Below are 16901 nucleotides of genomic sequence, written 5' to 3'. Positions count from 1 at the left end.
AAAAATCTATCCAACTCAGGAGCTAGATGATGAATTCTAAGTGTCATTTAAGCACATCAGTATAATATATGCTTTGGTCTATGTAAAACTCTTAATTCTGATTTCACAGGCCCAGATAGGGGTCCAGGTTGACTTTTTGGCAGTAGTGCTGCGCATACCAGAAGATTGCATTTCATTTTCCAAGACTACAAAACATAATTACAGGACAGCTTAATTTTTTACCAAGATAATCTGACTCAGTTATGTTCCTCCGTTACCTCTTCAATCATGGTAATAACATTGCCATGGCAAGCTAGCGTTGTGATTTTAGCTAAAGCACGGGGGATGACGTAATTTGATTTTTTGGGAAGCAAAGTAACGGATTGCCCATTTAAAAAGCATTCAAACCCCTTTCACATTACAGCCTTGTTCTTAATCTACACACACTACCCCATAATGACAGAAAAAACTATCCCTTATTTACATGTTCAGACCCTCAATTGAGCTCCGGTGCATCCTGTTTCTACATGATTAAGAAAGGCACACCTGTCTACATAAGGTCCTATAGTTCACAGTGCATGTCAGAACAAAAAAATTTCAAATGATGCAAACTTATTTGCTGAATGTTAAATACAATGTCTTTAATGTATGGCTCGATCAGAGATATATGCTTTAGAATGACAGTTCTGGTGGGAAATACTGGATTACCCGGGATGGAACGTTTAAATACATAACCCTAATGTCGATCCAGATCTACTGGTGTGTTGGTATCGGCCAGTGGCTAGACGTGTCAAGTCAACAGAAGTTAGCAGGCCTATATGACACATGGTGCTAGGTCGTTTGGAGATCCTGAGAGTCATTCTTGAGGCAGTATGTGTGCATTAGGAGATGTACGTTGAGCTGTCGGTCATTCGGAGGTCCTGCAGTGCATCGGGGGTGGCAGCTGACAAACGCAACATGTCTACCTCCAGCGGGTGCAGGTGACCCGTCACGATCATGGAATGCAGCGGGCCGCCCAGGTCACATGACGCCAGTTGGCGTAGTGTCCCGGCGCGGATGACCTGGTCCTCTGCTCCCACCCTGGCTAGACCCACACATATGGTCTCCTCGCTGATGGCTAGATGGAGAGCGAGGCAATTAGTGTTTGTTTTTTTCACATTGTCACATTCAATTCCAACATGATAGCAACTCACCCAGGTCATCTCCCCGCTCCCTCCTGTTTTGTACTATCTCCAGGAGCTGCTCAGCCGCCTGGCTCACGGTCATAAACCTGGGCGGTTCATAAATCTTACGGCCCCTTTACAAGAAAAAGAAATGAGGACGTTACTTACGGAGTAACGCAATGCCAATGGGTTCATACTGCCCAGACCTATAAGTGCTGTGGAGGTGACTTCTTCAGAATATAAAAGCTGAATCTAATAACCAGGTGTAGACAAAGCAAGCCCCTTTGTTACCAGTAGAGCCATTCAAAAGGAAGGAGAAAAGGACATGCCATTATGCTAAGCATTCAGTACTGTGCTGAGTAGCTCAGATGGGGCTATTCTCAGCTCTTTCAGCACTTTGAAATCAAGCAGGTTTTATTCTGGCAATGTTTCACTGTGGCTGTTCTGGTGCTAGATCAGAACTAAAATAACGGAGTCTCGTGTAAATCTCCTACAGTCATAAAATGCTTACAAAGCAAGCCAGAGATCTATTTGATAACTATGTTACTGGAAAGAAAACGTTCACAAATGTGTCTAAATTCCTTGGCCGGGGGAGAAAAGACAGGGTATTTTTTCCTTCGGCTAATACTGTATGGCATGAATCTCTCACTGCGCAAACATTTTAATATTGACCAAAATCATAGGGCATGTGTTTATTCCATTTCCTAGGAATAATATATATGCACCAGTAAACCTTGGAGAAATTAAGACTCTTTTCTGTCTTAAATGAAAACCATACTTTTCCCCTGTACATAACCCTTACATGGCAGATTACTGAAGTCCATTTCAGCTTTTATAGATTCACATATAAAACTACTTCCATGCAGGCTCCTGTTGGGAAAATAATTGCAGGACACCGCAAAGTGAACGAGGAGTTGACAACCTTCCTGCAAACCAATACATGATACAGTAACGCATTAGTGTGGAATGAGATGAACTGGCATCCAAAACAGACATGTCTGTTGATTCTCAAGTGTGAGACAAACGCAACGTGTTTGGGACTGGTTGTATGTCATCTTTTCTGAAAACACATGCAGGAGATTAAAATACTAAATGTATTTCCTGAACCTGGCCCAACTGACAACAGATTGGGTGTCCAAGTCAAACAAACCACTGTATTTTATTTTTTCTGACTCACTGGCCTGGCCCGTCTCCAGCTGTCAGTATAAATGTATGTTAAGTGAACGTCTGCAATAAACCTCAACTCTGCTCCGTTTCAGAGTCCTGCTGGATAGAAACACCACTGACCAGATATAAATCAGACTGCCCCCTCCCAGACAGTCCAGCGCAGGAGGGGGAAAGGAGAGACTTACCTCATGAGGTTCTCCATGGACTGCTCTTTGACTTTGATATCTGCGGACAAAAAAAGGAGGGCTGTCGAGGTAATGAACCATTTCACAGATGTGGACAATTCCTTTTCCCCTCAAACTGGCCATGGACAACACATCTTGACAAATTACCCAAGGCCAGCTTGAGGAACTAAATATCCCTTTAAGTCTTCCATGGTCACCTTTAAGCCATTCCATTTTCAGGAATATTTTACGCTCCGCTAGAATAATAATCATACATCATTTTGTTGAATAATATGAACAGTCAATAATCCTTACACAAAAACCATCAAAATCTTACCCAAACATAAAAAAAATATATATATAATTATAAATCGGTATTAATCAAACAGGAACAATGGTCCTGCTAGTTTCATTACAGTGATGAGGTTTCCCTCATGTAGATGTATGGCGTGCATGTTGTCCGGGGAAGTCATGATAGATGACCCAATCAGAGTTGTGCATGCGTCTGCTTTTGTTGTCTGCGCTCGTTCTTCATCCTTTCAGAATCGTGCCCTTTGCTTCACGGGTGTGGAGGTGCATTGGCTAATGCCAGGCTTTCCGATCCACTATTGAATAATGGGGGTTCATATTGGTGGGGTTCATATCGGTGAGCTCACAAGCGCACACACCCTTCTGCAGCTGGGGCCGCACCTGGGGACACATAGGGAACTTGGCCCAGAGACAATAAGGGTGTGACCCAAAACCGTCTCCGCTTCAACCAGCATCCATTACCCCGAATTATAGGGCTCTCCCATGTGAGGAGGGGGGAGAGGAGGGGGAGGGGGGGGGCAACCCTCTGCGTCCAAACAAAAATCTCTTGCTCAAATAAACATAAATTATGAGCGTTCGGGCCATCTGCCTCTGCAGTCACAGCCGCCTTCCCATTACAGAAACCTACTCCCTAGTCTACTACTGTGACTGTGATCGAGGACTGTTTAATACACACCCAGGGGATGACACACACAGGAGGGAAAAGGTCTTGGAGTAGAAACAGTCATAATGAGGGCTTTGTTCAGTTCCAGCCTCCCAGAGATGAAAGTGTGTAGAACTGACTGGCTTGCTGGCTGGCTGGCTGGCACACACACTATATCCTCGCTCCTTTCCTCCACCTGGAAGGCAGACCAGCACCTTGACTGGAAGTAGGTCTGGAAGAATATGAGCTCTGAGGGACTGCCTGGAGAATCACTCAGACACACGTGTGCAAGGATGTGACCTCCCATGTTTCCTCACCATGTGCTCGGGTGTGACCAGACCCAATGTTACTACGTAGCGTGAGCGGTCCATAATGGTTACGGGCATACTGTATGTATGCTATTCTGTAGGGATGATACCAGTATCGCGACACTCGTTCGTATAGTGGCAAAGGAAACAAAGCGGATTTAACTTCTTGATAAAAACGGCCCTAATGTTGGGAACAAACATCTTTATGTTGTCATCCAGAGTCACATTTATGTATTTTCCAAGCTACAGCACACTATTTTACAAACAGCTGGTTTTTAAATGACCAAATAGTTTTTACAGCTTTGTGTTTTAATTTTTGCCACGGGGAAAAAAATATTGCAATACGGGTTTCGTCTCAGCCCTACTATTCTGTACAGATTTTCCACTTCGTATTTTTTTCACGGTCCATATTAGGACAGTCACTTGACTCCTAATATGGACACCGCGTCACTGGATGTTTGTACTGATTTGGTTGGTTACTAAAAGAGATGAAACTGTAGGACTCACCAAGCAAACATAGTGTGTGCATCCCCAGGTCCCTGTTCTTCTTGATTTTATCGTAGAAGCTTTCCGGTCTCCACGTATCTGTCCAGAACACAATGGACACCGTCTCTCCAAAGTTGTACAGCTGTCCAAAGGTAATGTACACAATGTGATTTAAGACTTGTCTTCTACTCAGGGTTAGACTTGTCTTCTACTCAGGGTTCATTGAAAGTATCTTAGGACAGCAGCACTGGGTGGGAATGGTCAGTTTCTCAAATAAAGAGTTTGTGGTTCTGGTTCACTTGTCTGACAGCTCCTGTGAGCTTATCGATTGATATTTGTGTGTGTGTGTGTGTGTGTGTGTGTGTGTGTGTGTGTGTGTGTGTGTGTGTGTGTGTGTGTGTGTGTGTGTGTGTGTGTAGAGCAAAATTATGTCTCGTGAGCAGGCCGTGATTGCTGCAGCAGACTGGATTGCACTAAGTGTCCCAAGGTGCTTCCTGTTATTCAGTGTATGAAAAATCACATGGCACTCTGAGCCACGGCATGCTTGATACAGCACGGCGACCCAAAACATGCATTGGGACCCTACCTAACTCCCCCCTTCCCCCAATACACTAACAAGAGCACTGCAGTGCAAGACCAATACACCGTTGACTTGAGCTAGACAAAACACTTGATATGGCTGGTCTGAATGTATTTTCTAAAACATTTCTTACCATTTAAAATTCTGAGTTAGAGAGCGATTGTAATACCTCATTTTAGCCATCTATTTTTACATCTCATTTGAAACCAATGTCAAATTGATATGCTGATGTTTGGCAAAACATGCTAATTCAACACCCACATATTCCCAGTCATCTGGACTCAAGTTGGTCATTTTATTTAAAAAGAAATTGGTAGGGTAACAGGGAAGACAATTAAAATGCACAACCAATTGAAAGGTAAATTATACAGGCACATATAGTATAGAATAGAACACCCCTCCCCAGAGGGATATGGTGAAGCACACTAGGTTGACAGGCAGGGAGCACACACAACCTTGATCCCTGTGATGGGCACGTCCTTCATTAGAATAGCAAAGCCTCCTTCTCTCCTGTCATTGCTCACTGGCAGTGGCTTTGAGTTGCCAGATCACTTCCAACTAGTGCGTCTGATGCACGCCCAAAGGAGCGTCACCACCCACTAATGACAACCCTGATGCGCTAACACTGACGTTAGCGACACTCATCCCCCCCACCACCACCACATCAGAGGCAGGGTGGGACAGCTGGATGCCCCCATGCTCACAATGCTCCCCCTGACAGGTCAATGCAAGGCCACATTATGGATGTCCTGGGCTGAGCTGTGTATTAAGAGACATTGGTGCTGCTCTGCCATTTCAGTCCATAGGCTCCGCATGGATTTTCTTTCCCAATGGGCAATTATGCACTTTGATTGCCTTCATAGGACGTTGCTACAGAATGGTTAAGATGATGGGGCATTGAAGACCAGATGTTATAAGCTCTTTTTTTTTAGCAAAGTAGACAACGTTTCTGCTAATCTGTGTGTTTCAGTTTCCAATAGGACTTCAAGTGGACGTACCTGGAGGCCGCAGCATCCAACTGCGTTCATTATAGAGGCGTTATGGATGACCCTGTATTGTATCCCAGCATTCACTGCTCTCAGGACCAAGTCACTGTGGGTGGTGGCGCTATAAGGAAAAGATACATCAAGTGTTAAGAACATGGCATGATGCTGCCTTTAGAAACCTGACAACAAAGTCCAAGCTTTGACCAAACATGTCACATTGCTGCTCCATTTCTATTCCAAACCAACTGGCAATTTGCTACAGTAAGGATGGTTATGGTCAGTGAGACTCATTATTCGACTGCCTGATTTATTTATTTCAAAGGCCACACTTGGCCCCAAACCGAATCCTTGGTTTTAGATGTCATTAACTTTATTAAATCCCAACATTTCTTGGAGCAAATCGTGACCGTGATGGAGAGTGGAGAATTTGACTGAACCTCCCCTCCTCCTGGTCAGTGGTTTTGGATGGAAAAAGAGCAGAGCCAAACATTCTTCATCATTTAAAAAAATAAATCTTTATTTAACTAGGCAAGTCAGTTAAGAACAAATTTTTATTTTCAATGATGGCCTAGGAACAGTGGGTTTAACTGCCTTGTTCAGGGGCAGAATGACAGATTTTTACCTTGTCAGCTTGGGGATTTGATCTTAGAACCTTTCGGTTACTCGTCCAACGCTCTTACCACTAGGCTACCTGCCACCCCCATGCCGTTAAGCACTATTAGTAGCGCTAGCAAATGGGAGTGCAGTACAATGAATGAGCGGCTCTTTCCAGAGACGTTGCAGTGTTCACACAGCAGTTCGGTCTAACTACTCCCTCCCCAGAACGTTTCCCCACCGGCTCAGAGAGCAAATAGCTGCAAAAACACTTTTCTTAATCGTGTGGTGCTCCGTTGAGCATCGATGTCATACCAAACGATTTTGTGAGATAGTATTTTTGTAGCAATTAGTTCCGTTTCCATTTGTATGGGAAGCAAATGGAAACTGCAGATGATAGTCATTGCGGACTGAAGCATACCAAGGTCATGATACTTTCAATATTTTTGCGGCAAGGGATGTTGTTCAAATGATGACAAGCATCAACTTCCAGCAGGCTTTCAAATGGCAAAGAAGAAAAACAGTGTGATCACCAAAGCAACATTCTCCACTGAAGGTTCAGGGTTCTCTTTCAAATCGCGAAATTAAGGAGTGAGTGAGTGGTATTGATGAGCGTTGTTTACAATGGTACTCCCTAATCAGATAGGGCTATGTCTTACTGATTTACTCATTCCTACTTGTGTGCCTCCCTCAGAGAAAAACTGAATGCAACGCTGTCATTTCAACCTGTCTGTAATGACGTTATTTTCAACCTGTCTGTAATGACGTTTTATCAACCTGTCTGTGATGACGTTATTTTCAATCCTGTCTGTGATGACGTTATTTCAACCTGTTTGTGATGACGTTATTTTCAATCCTGTCTGTGATGACGTTATTTTCAATCCTGTCTGTGATGACGTTATTTTCAATCCTGTCTGTGATGACGTTTTATCAACCCTGTCTGTGATGACGTTTTATCAACCCGTCTGTAATGACGTTTTATCAACCCGTCTGTAATGACGTTTTATCAACCTGTCTGTAATGACGTTTTATCAACCTGTCTGTAATGACGTTTTATCAACCTGTCTGTAATGACGTTTTATCAACCTGTCTGTAATGACGTTTTATCAACCTGTCTGTAATGACGTTTTATCAACCTGTCTGTAATGACGTTTTATCAACCTGTCTGTAATGACGTTATTTCAAACTGTCTGTAATGACGTTATTTCAACCTGTCTGTAATGGCGACTGTCTGTAATTATTTCAACCTGTCTGTAATGACGTTATTTCAACCTGTCTGTAATGACGTTATTTCAACCTGTCTGTAATGACGTTATTTCAACCTGTCTGTAATGACGTTTTATCAACCTGTCTGTAATGAGCGTTTTATCAACCTGTCTGTAATGGCGTTTTATCAACCTGTCTGTAATGACGTTTTATCAACCTGTCTGTAATGACGTTTTATCAACCTGTCTGTAATGACGCTTTATCAACCTGTCTGTAATGACGTTTTATCAACCTGTCTGTAATGACGCGTTTTATCAACCTGTCTGTAATGACGTTTTATCAACCTGTCTGTAATGACGTTTTATCAACCTGTCTGTAATGACGTTTTATCAACCTGTCTGTAATGACGTTTTATCAACCTGTCTGTAATGACGTTTTATCAACCTGTCTGTAATGACGTTTTATCAACCTGTCCGTTTTATCAACCTGTCTGTAATGACGTTTTATCAACCTGTCTGTAATGACGTTTTATCAACCTGTCTGTAATGACGTCATTTCAACCTGTCTGTAATGACGTTTTATCAACCTGTCTGTAATGACGTTTTATCAACCTGTCTGTAATGACGTCATTTCAACCTGTCTGTAATGACGTCTTATCAACCTGTCTGTAATGACGTTTTATCAACCTGTCTGTAATGACGTTATTTCAACCTGTTTGTAATGACGTTATTTCAACGTGTTTGTAATGAGGTTTTATCAACCGGTTTGTAATGAGGTTTTATCAACCGGTTTGTAATGAGGTTTTATCAACCGGTTTGTAATGACGTTATTTCAACCTGTCTGTAATGACGACCTGTCTGTAATGGCGTTATTTCAACCTGTTTTATCAACCGTGTTTGTAATGACGTTTTATCAACCCGTCTGTAATGACGTTTTATCAACCTGTCTGTAATGACGTTTTATCAACCTGTCTGTAATGACGTTTTATCAACCTGTCTGTAATGACGTTTTATCAACCTGTCTGTAATGACGTTTTATCAACCTGTCTGTAATGACGTTTTATCAACCTGTCTGTAATGACGTTATTTCAACCTGTCTGTAATGACGTTTTTTCAACCTGTCTGTAATGACGTTATTTCAACCTGTCTGTAATGGCGTTATTTCAACCTGTCTGTAATGACGTTTTATCAACCTGTCTGTAATGACGTTTTATCAACCTGTGTTATTTCAACCTGTTTGTAATGACGTTATTTCAACGTGTTTGTAATGACGTTTTATCAACCGGTTTGTAATGAGGTTTTATCGGTTTGTAATGGCGTTATTTCAACCTGTCTGTAATGACGTTATTTCAACCTGTCTGTAATGACGTTATTTCAACCTGTCTGTAATGACGTTATTTCAACCTGTCTGTAATGACGTTATTTCAGCCTGTCTGTAATGACGTTATTTCAAACTGTCTGTAATGACGTTATTTCAACCTGTCTGTAATGACGTTTTATCAACCTGTCTGTAATGACGTTATTTCAACCTGTCTGTAATGACGTTTTATCAACCTGTCTGTAATGACGTCATTTCAACCTGTCTGTAATGGCGTCATTTCAACCTGTCTGTAATGACGTCTTATCAACCTGTCTGTAATGACGTTTTATCAACCTGTCTGTAATGACGTTATTTCAACCTGTTATTTCGTGTTTGTAATGACGTTTTATCAACCGGTTTGTAATGAGGTTTTATCAACCGGTTTGTAATGAGGTTTTATCAACCGGTTTGTAATGTTTTATAATGACGTTATTTCAACCTGTCTGTAATGACGCGTTATTTCAACCTGTCTGTAATGACGTTATTTCAGCCTGTCTGTAAACGTTATTTCAAACTGTCTGTAATGGCGTTATTTCAACCTGTCTGTAATGCGTTTTATCAACCTGTCTGTAATGACGTTTTATCAACCTGTCTGTAATGACGTTATTTCAACCTGTCTGTAATGACGTTTTATCAACCTGTCTGTAATGACGTCATTTCAACCTGTCTGTAATGACGTCTTATCAACCTGTCTGTAATGACGTTTTATCAACCTGTCTGTAATGAGCGTTATTTCAACCTGTTTGTAATCGTTATTTCGGTTTGTAATGACGCGTTTTATCAACCGGTTTGTAATGAGGTTTTATCGGTTTGTAATGAGGTTTTATCAACCGGTTTGTAATGACGTTATTTCAACCTGTCTGTAATGGCGTTATTTCAACCTGTCTGTAATGACGTTTTATCAACCTGTCTGTAATGGCGTTTTATCAACCTGTCTGTAATGACGTTATTTCAACCGCGTTATTTCAACCTGTTTGTAATGGCGTTATTTCAACCTGTCTGTAATGGCGTTATTTCAACCTGTCTGTAATGGCGTTATTTCAACCCGTCTGTAATGGCGTTATTTCAACCTGTCTGTAATGACGTTATTTCAAACTGTCTGTAATGGCGTTATTTCAACCTGTCTGTAATGACGTTTTATCAACCTGTCTGTAATGAAGTTTAATCAACCTGTCTGTAATGACGTTTAATCAACCTGTCTGTAATGACGTTTTATCAACCTGTCTGTAATGACGTTTTATCAACCTGTCTGTAATGACGTTTTATCAACCTGTCTGTAATGACGTTTTATCAACCTGTCTGTAATGACGTTTTATCAACCTGTCTGTAATGACGTCATTTCAACCTGTCTGTAATGACGTCTTATCAACCTGTCTGTAATGACGTTTTATCAACCTGTCTGTAATGACGTTATTTCAACCTGTTTGTAATGACGTTATTTCACGTTATTTCCGTGTTTGTAATGACGTTTTATCGGTTTGTAATGAGGTTTTATCAACCGGTTTGTAATGAGGTTTTATCAACCGGTTTGTAATGAGGTTTTATCAACCGGTTTGTAATGACGTTTTATCAACCGGTTTGTAATGACGTTATTTCAACCTGTCTGTAATGACGTTATTTCAACCTGTCTGTAATGACGTTATTTCAGCCTGTCTGTAATGACGTTATTTCAAACTGTCTGTAATGACGTTATTTCAACCTGTCTGTAATGACGTTTTATCAACCTGTCTGTAATGACGTTATTTCAACCTGTCTGTAATGACGTTATTTCAACCTGTCTGTAATGACGTCATATCAACCTGTCTGTCATTTCAACCTGTCTGTAATGACGTCTTATCAACCTGTCTGTAATGACGTTTTATCAACCTGTCTGTAATGACGTTATTTCAACCTGTTTGTAATGACGTTATTTCAACGTGTTTGTAATGAGGTTTTATCAACCGGTTTGTAATGAGGTTTTATCAACCGGTTTGTAATGAGGTTTTATCAACCGGTTTGTAATGACGTTATTTCAACCTGTCTGTAATGACGTTATTTCAACCTGTCTGTAATGACGTTATTTCAACCTATCTGTAATGACGTTTTATCAACCTGTCTGTAATGACGTTATTTCAACCTGTCTGTAATGGCGTTTTATCAACCTGTCTGTAATGGCGTTATTTCAACCTGTCTGTAATGACGTTATTTCAACCTGTTTGTAATGACGTTTTATCAACCGGTTTGTAATGACGTTATTTCAACCTGTCTGTAATGACGTTATTTCAACCTGTCTGTAATGACGTTATTTCAACCTGTCTGTAATGACGTTATTTCAACCGTCCGTTATTTTCTGTAATGTTTTATCAACCTGTCTGTAATACGTTTTATCAACCTGTCTGTAATGTTTTATCAACCTGTCTGTAATGACGTTATTTCAACCTGTCTGTAATGACGTTATTTCAATCTGTCTGTAATGACGTTATTTCAACCTGTTTGTAATGACTTTTTATCAACCGGTTTGTAATGACGTTTTATCAACCGGTTTGTAATGACGTTATTTCAACCTGTCTGTAATGACGTTATTTCAACCTGTCTGTAATGACGTTATTTCAACCTGTTTGTAATGACGTTATTTCAACGTGTTTGTAATGACGTTTTATCAACCGGTTTGTAATGACGTTATTTCAACCTGTTTGTAATGACGTTTTATCAACCGGTTTGTAATGACGTTATTTCAACCTGTTTGTAATGACGTTTTATCAACCGGTTTGTAATGACGTTATTTCAACCTGTTTGTAATGACGTTTTATCAACCGGTTTGTATTGACGTTTTATCAACCGGTTTGTAATGACGTTATTTTCAATCCTGTTTGTGATTGTTGTTGTATACACTCCCTCAAAATGTGTTGGGACTTTCATTTTCATGACATACTTACGAAGGTGCGTGTATAGTATGTGTGATATAACACCTCACTCATTATATCACACTGTACATACATTAGAGCAGTGCAAACAGGGGAAGTGATATGACGTGTGTGCGTCAGTGGAGGTAATCATGAGCTTAACAGATGGAGATCTCTCCTTAGCGTGTCTGATCAATCACACACACCTGTCATAATGCAAAAAAATATATAGCTCATTCCAGCTGCCATAAGCATTCCTAAAATAAAGGTCACGTGTCATGTGTTAGGACACTTTACGATGCCGCTTATGACATTGTTATGACGCGTCATAAACGACACTTCATGTGAAGTGTTACCGATTTGTATCGCCTACTGCCTGGGAGGTGGAGGGGCTCATGTAACATTCCTAGGCGCCTTACGACCTCCCAGAAGCCCTTCAATCCTATTGGAGCAGTGGTTAGCAAGTTCATCTACGGCCAGGGCCTGCACTTCTATTGTTCACGGCAACATCTTTTGAAACTAGCCTGCCAGTAATAGTCATAACGTAATGAATTACTTTTCAAGCATGAAAAACAAGTACAGTAATCAATTACCCAAATGGATCTCCCACCACAAGAAATGCCACATCACTGACGTCAGCCCCTTTCAGGATCTCATCAGCCTCCTGTTCCACCAGGTCTCTGTCGGCCAGTATCAGCTCCCGTCCATAGTACTCCTCCTAAGGTCATAGATCACACTTATTCATGACACATACTGCCTTTTGAACTTGCTTTAAAAACGGTGGATGGCCTTTATCTGATGGCAACGATAAAACCTTGATCTCAACCCTGCCAGCTTGAGTTCTGTTTAATGAACGTGTACTGTCTATAAACTTGAGAACATGTGACTTTTACTCAATTTTAAGAAAACACCATGAGTAGGAAGTGTCAACGCCACACAGTCTATACGATTTCCAGCTACTCATTAGTCATTTCAACTAATACAACTTTAATGTCATGGAAAAGTCTATAATATCTTTAACTAGAAGCAAAGACAACACGCACTTCAAGAGGTATTGTACCCTGATACAGTTTTATCACATGCTCTGTACTGCATCAGTGCCGACTTCGAAATGGTTGGGATTGTTGTAGCACATACATGCACAATTTCACCACATGCATGCCGTAGTGCTACATAATATTCAACCTACCAATGCATCTTTCCCAACTGTCAATATGGACGTGTAGGCTTCCAAGTAGACACGACTGCATTGCTTTACAATTTCTAACCCCTTTACGGTGATGTCCTTTGCATCTCCCAACCCAAGCCCAATAAAGTACAGCATCGCAACGTAGAAATACCACACTTTTAATGAGTTAGCTATATTGGTGGCTAACACCACACGTCATCACAACTGTCTTAATAGCAGGCTAAGGCTAGCTAATTGCTAAACCTAGCAGAAAACAGACCGCTGCCGTTTTAAAATGTTCCGTTAGTTATGACATAACATATCTAAGCTGGTACCTAGAATACGCTTGCATTTATTATCAGATTCCCTCCTGAATATACGCCGCTACTACAGTATGGAATTTGAATCCACTTGTCACTAAACGCACGTGTAAACACTATGCGATTTCACATACGTCTTGACGCAAAATACTCTTGATTTTACGACACAGTTGCATGTCTTCCTGCAATGTGGGTCCGTTCCAGCCCGGTATTAGAACAGTGGGAGTGCATTCGTCGGTGAAGCGTCATGTAGGCTACTTTCAGATTATTAAAAAAATTGGATTTTTTTTTCAAAATCATAATGTGATTGCATAGTTAAGTGCATGTTCCCGAGTGGCGCAGCGTTCTAATGCACTGCCTCTAAGTGCAAGAGGCGTCACTACAGACCCTGGCTTTATCACAACGTCCGTGATCGGGAGTCCGGTAGGGCGGCGCACAATTGTCCCAGCGTCGTCCGGGTTAGGGGAGGGTTTGGCCTCATTTGGGAGGGTAGGCCTCATTGTAAAATAAGAATTTGTTCTTAACTGACTTGTCTAGTTAAATAAAGGTTAAATAAAGACACATTTAAAAAAAATAAGCATGAAGATCATACTCACAATGCAGAGGGCATGCCATGACAGTTCAGCAACACACATTTTCACTTTCTAATGTCACTCTTTCTAAGCATTTACTAGACTCCCTATCAGTATGTATTTAGGCAGAGGAGATCATGGGGTTGTGTTTTGCGCTGATTGTCCTGTTTATTGAATGGATACTGTTGTCAAGGTTACAGGCATTGCCCCGGAACTCGACCCCACAGTTTCTCTAATCTGACTGGAATGCGTTTAGAGTTTTGATTCTAGCTGATTCGTTACATGGATTGTAAAACAATCCACAGGGAGCAACACTTTTCATGGAGCTGGTTTGGGCAATACCCAAGCACTTGCATGTTAATGGGAAGGAATGTAGCACCAAAATGTATTAATGTGAAGGCCTGGTTTTGAGTGCAGTTTATTACCTCATCAGTGTACAGTGTTCACAAAGTTGCCAAGATAATGTGGAGTAGACTGTTAGATCTGTTAAACAACTTCCTTCCCTTCAATAATGTATTCGACATTATCTGACCAGGTTTCATTATATCAATATATGCAACATTTTGTCACCAAATGGAGAACTTGGGCAATAGGAACTTTGATGTATAGTTAGGGGTTGAGGGTAGAGGCCATCAGTGAGGGGCTTTGTGGGGCTCCGCTTGTCTCTACAGCTCTTTCAAAGAACTGCTTCGAATGGACAGAGTGAGGGAGGCACTGCCATTGTACTGAGATGGGGAAGCAGTGTGTGTGTGTGTGTGTGTGTGTGTGTGTGTTTCCTCCTCTTCCCTCCCACCATCACCTACAGAAAACAAAACAAAATAAGACATGCCTTTTCCTCTCACCTATTAAACCTGGAGTCTTGTACTCATTTGTCAGAGTTTCAGCTAACACATAATCCATGAAAGTGATGAAAACTCCAATAAACAGAAGTTCTCTCTCACAAGATCAGAGTGATATCACTGATATCAAGAGGAGTTAGAGGTAATTAAGGCTACTTTTATAATCATTTCAAGACAGATATGAAATCTGATATGAGATTGCTAATGGCTTCCTACCTGTTCAGGGAGCTGTGGGTAAAAGAGGAAGTGCAACAGAGGGCAGACATACTGCACAACGGACTGGAAAGATCGTCTAGAGCTGATAGCCTGCCATGGTGTGCAAAAACAAATAGAAAGTATTAGCATAACTGTCTGGGGAAGAGTTGTGTGTTGGAAATTAAATGAGCACCCGCCTAAAGGAAATTATCAGCAGGCATTGTTTTGCTGAGGACACGTATCCAAATTTACATCTTTCAAGACCAAGGTGGTCTTCAACACCACTTGAAGTGAGAGTTGAAGGAATTGGAACACATAGGTCGAAGACATATTAACCATCTTGTCCACTCTCCATCACTGAACCACTTGGCAAAGGTTATTATTTGAATAGCGTATCAAATGATCTGTTTCTTCATGAGGTTTGATAAGTTACTAATTGAAACATGGTTGTCAATCTTTTATTCTCTTTAAATAAAGGGCAATTCCACAGTAGCGGAATTAAAATGTATGCCAAACAAAAACCATTGATTTATGCACTACTTTTGAAAAAAATTCACAGAAAATTTTACACAAAAACACATTTACTGGAAGAACTGTGCAAATACAAAGTTTGCAATGTCGGTAAAATCTTCCTCCAGTTTTTTATGTGACCACATTTTCCAAGAACTTTGTTAAATATCTTCTCCTAATTAAGAGATTAAGATTCAAAGATGTCTGCAGAAAAAAATGTGGGTGTCAGCTATGACATGAAACCTTGAGTTAGAAAGAAATCTCTTATGGTTAATTTAACTACACTAAGTGAAGAGGATTTACACCAGTAACATAGTTCTGGTAACGGAATTACATAATTATGGATATGAATGTCATTCCTTTCATGGTGATGTACCCTAAATGGATACATAAAGGTATTTTGGGTATTTGTCTACACACTAGCTATTATTTATTGAGCTCCACAACCAAGACTGGACTAAATCTGAACCAATCATAGATGTTCATGTTTCACAGGCTTACACATCAAAGTCCAGCACAGTAGAGCTCAGTACAGTGCAGTAGAGTTCACTACAGTACATTTGTGTACTCGAGTCTAGTGTGCTCTACTGTGTACTGAACCATACTCTACTTCTCTGTACTGTTCTGTACTGAACTGAATTTCGGACCGGACCAAATCTGAACCAATCATGAACGTCTAAGTTTGGGCCAGGTGAATGCTGGTCCAGACGTCTGTGGACAATGAAAACAAGGCTTGTCCGAAAAGGACCGAAAAACAACGTCTGTGGGCATTCAATTCAAGGCCAGGGCAGACTGACAAAATTTCTACTTCTTTTCAACGGCCATGGACTTCCGGTGTCGGTCGTTGCTCAGTGGGTGAGGATGCTTGTTTTGGTAAATGGAAAGAGCGGGGAGAGGTGTCATTAATTGGAGAGAGAGAGAAAAGAGAGAGAGAGGGAGGGGTTGTCCAGACTTTTCACACTCTTGCTTTGACCACCAGGTGACAGAAAGAGAAAGAGAATAGTTATGAGCTGAACATAACATTATGTCAGTGGAAGGGAAGAAGGACAGTAGCAGGTGACCCAACTGTGGTTTGTGACTACTGGGAATTCCCATTGTAGCCAATTTAATTGCAGAAATTCTGTTACCGTTTCTTGGAAATTCTGTTACCAATTTGGTAACATATGTCTCTGAAGAACCAGTTACTAGCCCCGACCCGATAGCTTTTCTGAACACTGTGTCACCTGCTCGCTCTAGAGTAGTAGTGACTACCGAACAGCACTCTGACTCACCTACTGCTGCTCTTTTGACCCTATGATCACACTTACCCGTTGTTGTCTTAGCTCTCCTGATCAACACCTGTGATTGCTTTATGCCTCTCTCTAATGTCAATATGCCTTGTCTACTGCTGTCTTGGCTAGTTTTTACTGTTTTATTTCACCGTAGAGCCTTCAGTCCCGCTCAAAATGCCTTAGATAGCTCTTTTGTCCCA

The 16901-nt window shown here is 41.1% G+C and overlaps 1 protein-coding gene across 2 annotated transcripts; it reads right to left on the bottom strand.

Moving 5' to 3' along the window:
• Positions 1 to 605: 605 nt before the first annotated feature.
• Positions 606 to 14011, bottom strand: dph5 (diphthamide biosynthesis 5). Of its 2 annotated transcripts, none has more exons than XM_064934828.1 (7): positions 13911 to 14011; positions 12420 to 12544; positions 5798 to 5906; positions 4241 to 4361; positions 2495 to 2534; positions 1173 to 1276; positions 606 to 1096 (listed from the first exon to the last, which is right to left on the bottom strand). In XM_064934828.1, the coding sequence occupies exons 1-7, from the start codon at positions 13947 to 13949 to the stop codon at positions 861 to 863; spliced, it is 774 nt and encodes a 257-aa protein (XP_064790900.1). In that variant the 5' UTR covers positions 13950 to 14011; the 3' UTR covers positions 606 to 860. The 2 variants fall into 2 exon arrangements, with proteins under 2 accessions (XP_064790900.1, XP_064790899.1); XM_064934827.1 differs by lacking the exon at positions 13911 to 14011 and adding an exon at positions 13016 to 13496.
• Positions 14012 to 16901: the final 2890 nt, after the last annotated feature.

Source organism: Oncorhynchus masou, chromosome 24, assembly GCF_036934945.1.
Source record: "Oncorhynchus masou masou isolate Uvic2021 chromosome 24, UVic_Omas_1.1, whole genome shotgun sequence".
In the NCBI taxonomy this organism is placed as follows: Eukaryota; Metazoa; Chordata; class Actinopteri; order Salmoniformes; family Salmonidae; genus Oncorhynchus; species Oncorhynchus masou.
The sequence above is the reverse complement of the archived record's forward strand: the minus strand, read 5'-3'. Positions and strand labels throughout refer to the sequence as shown.

Coding starts and splice junctions, on each gene's coding strand:
- dph5 (XM_064934827.1), bottom strand. CDS start 13,150: ATGCTGTACTTTATTGGGCTTGGGTTGGGAGATGCAAAGGACATCACC. Junction 2,535..4,240: donor GCACACACTATGTTTGCTTG/GTGAGTCCTACA, acceptor TTTTGTCCGCAG/ATATCAAAGTCAAAGAGCAG. Junction 1,277..2,494: donor TCCATGGAGAACCTCATGAG/GTAAGTCTCTCC, acceptor TTTCTTGTAAAG/GGGCCGTAAGATTTATGAAC.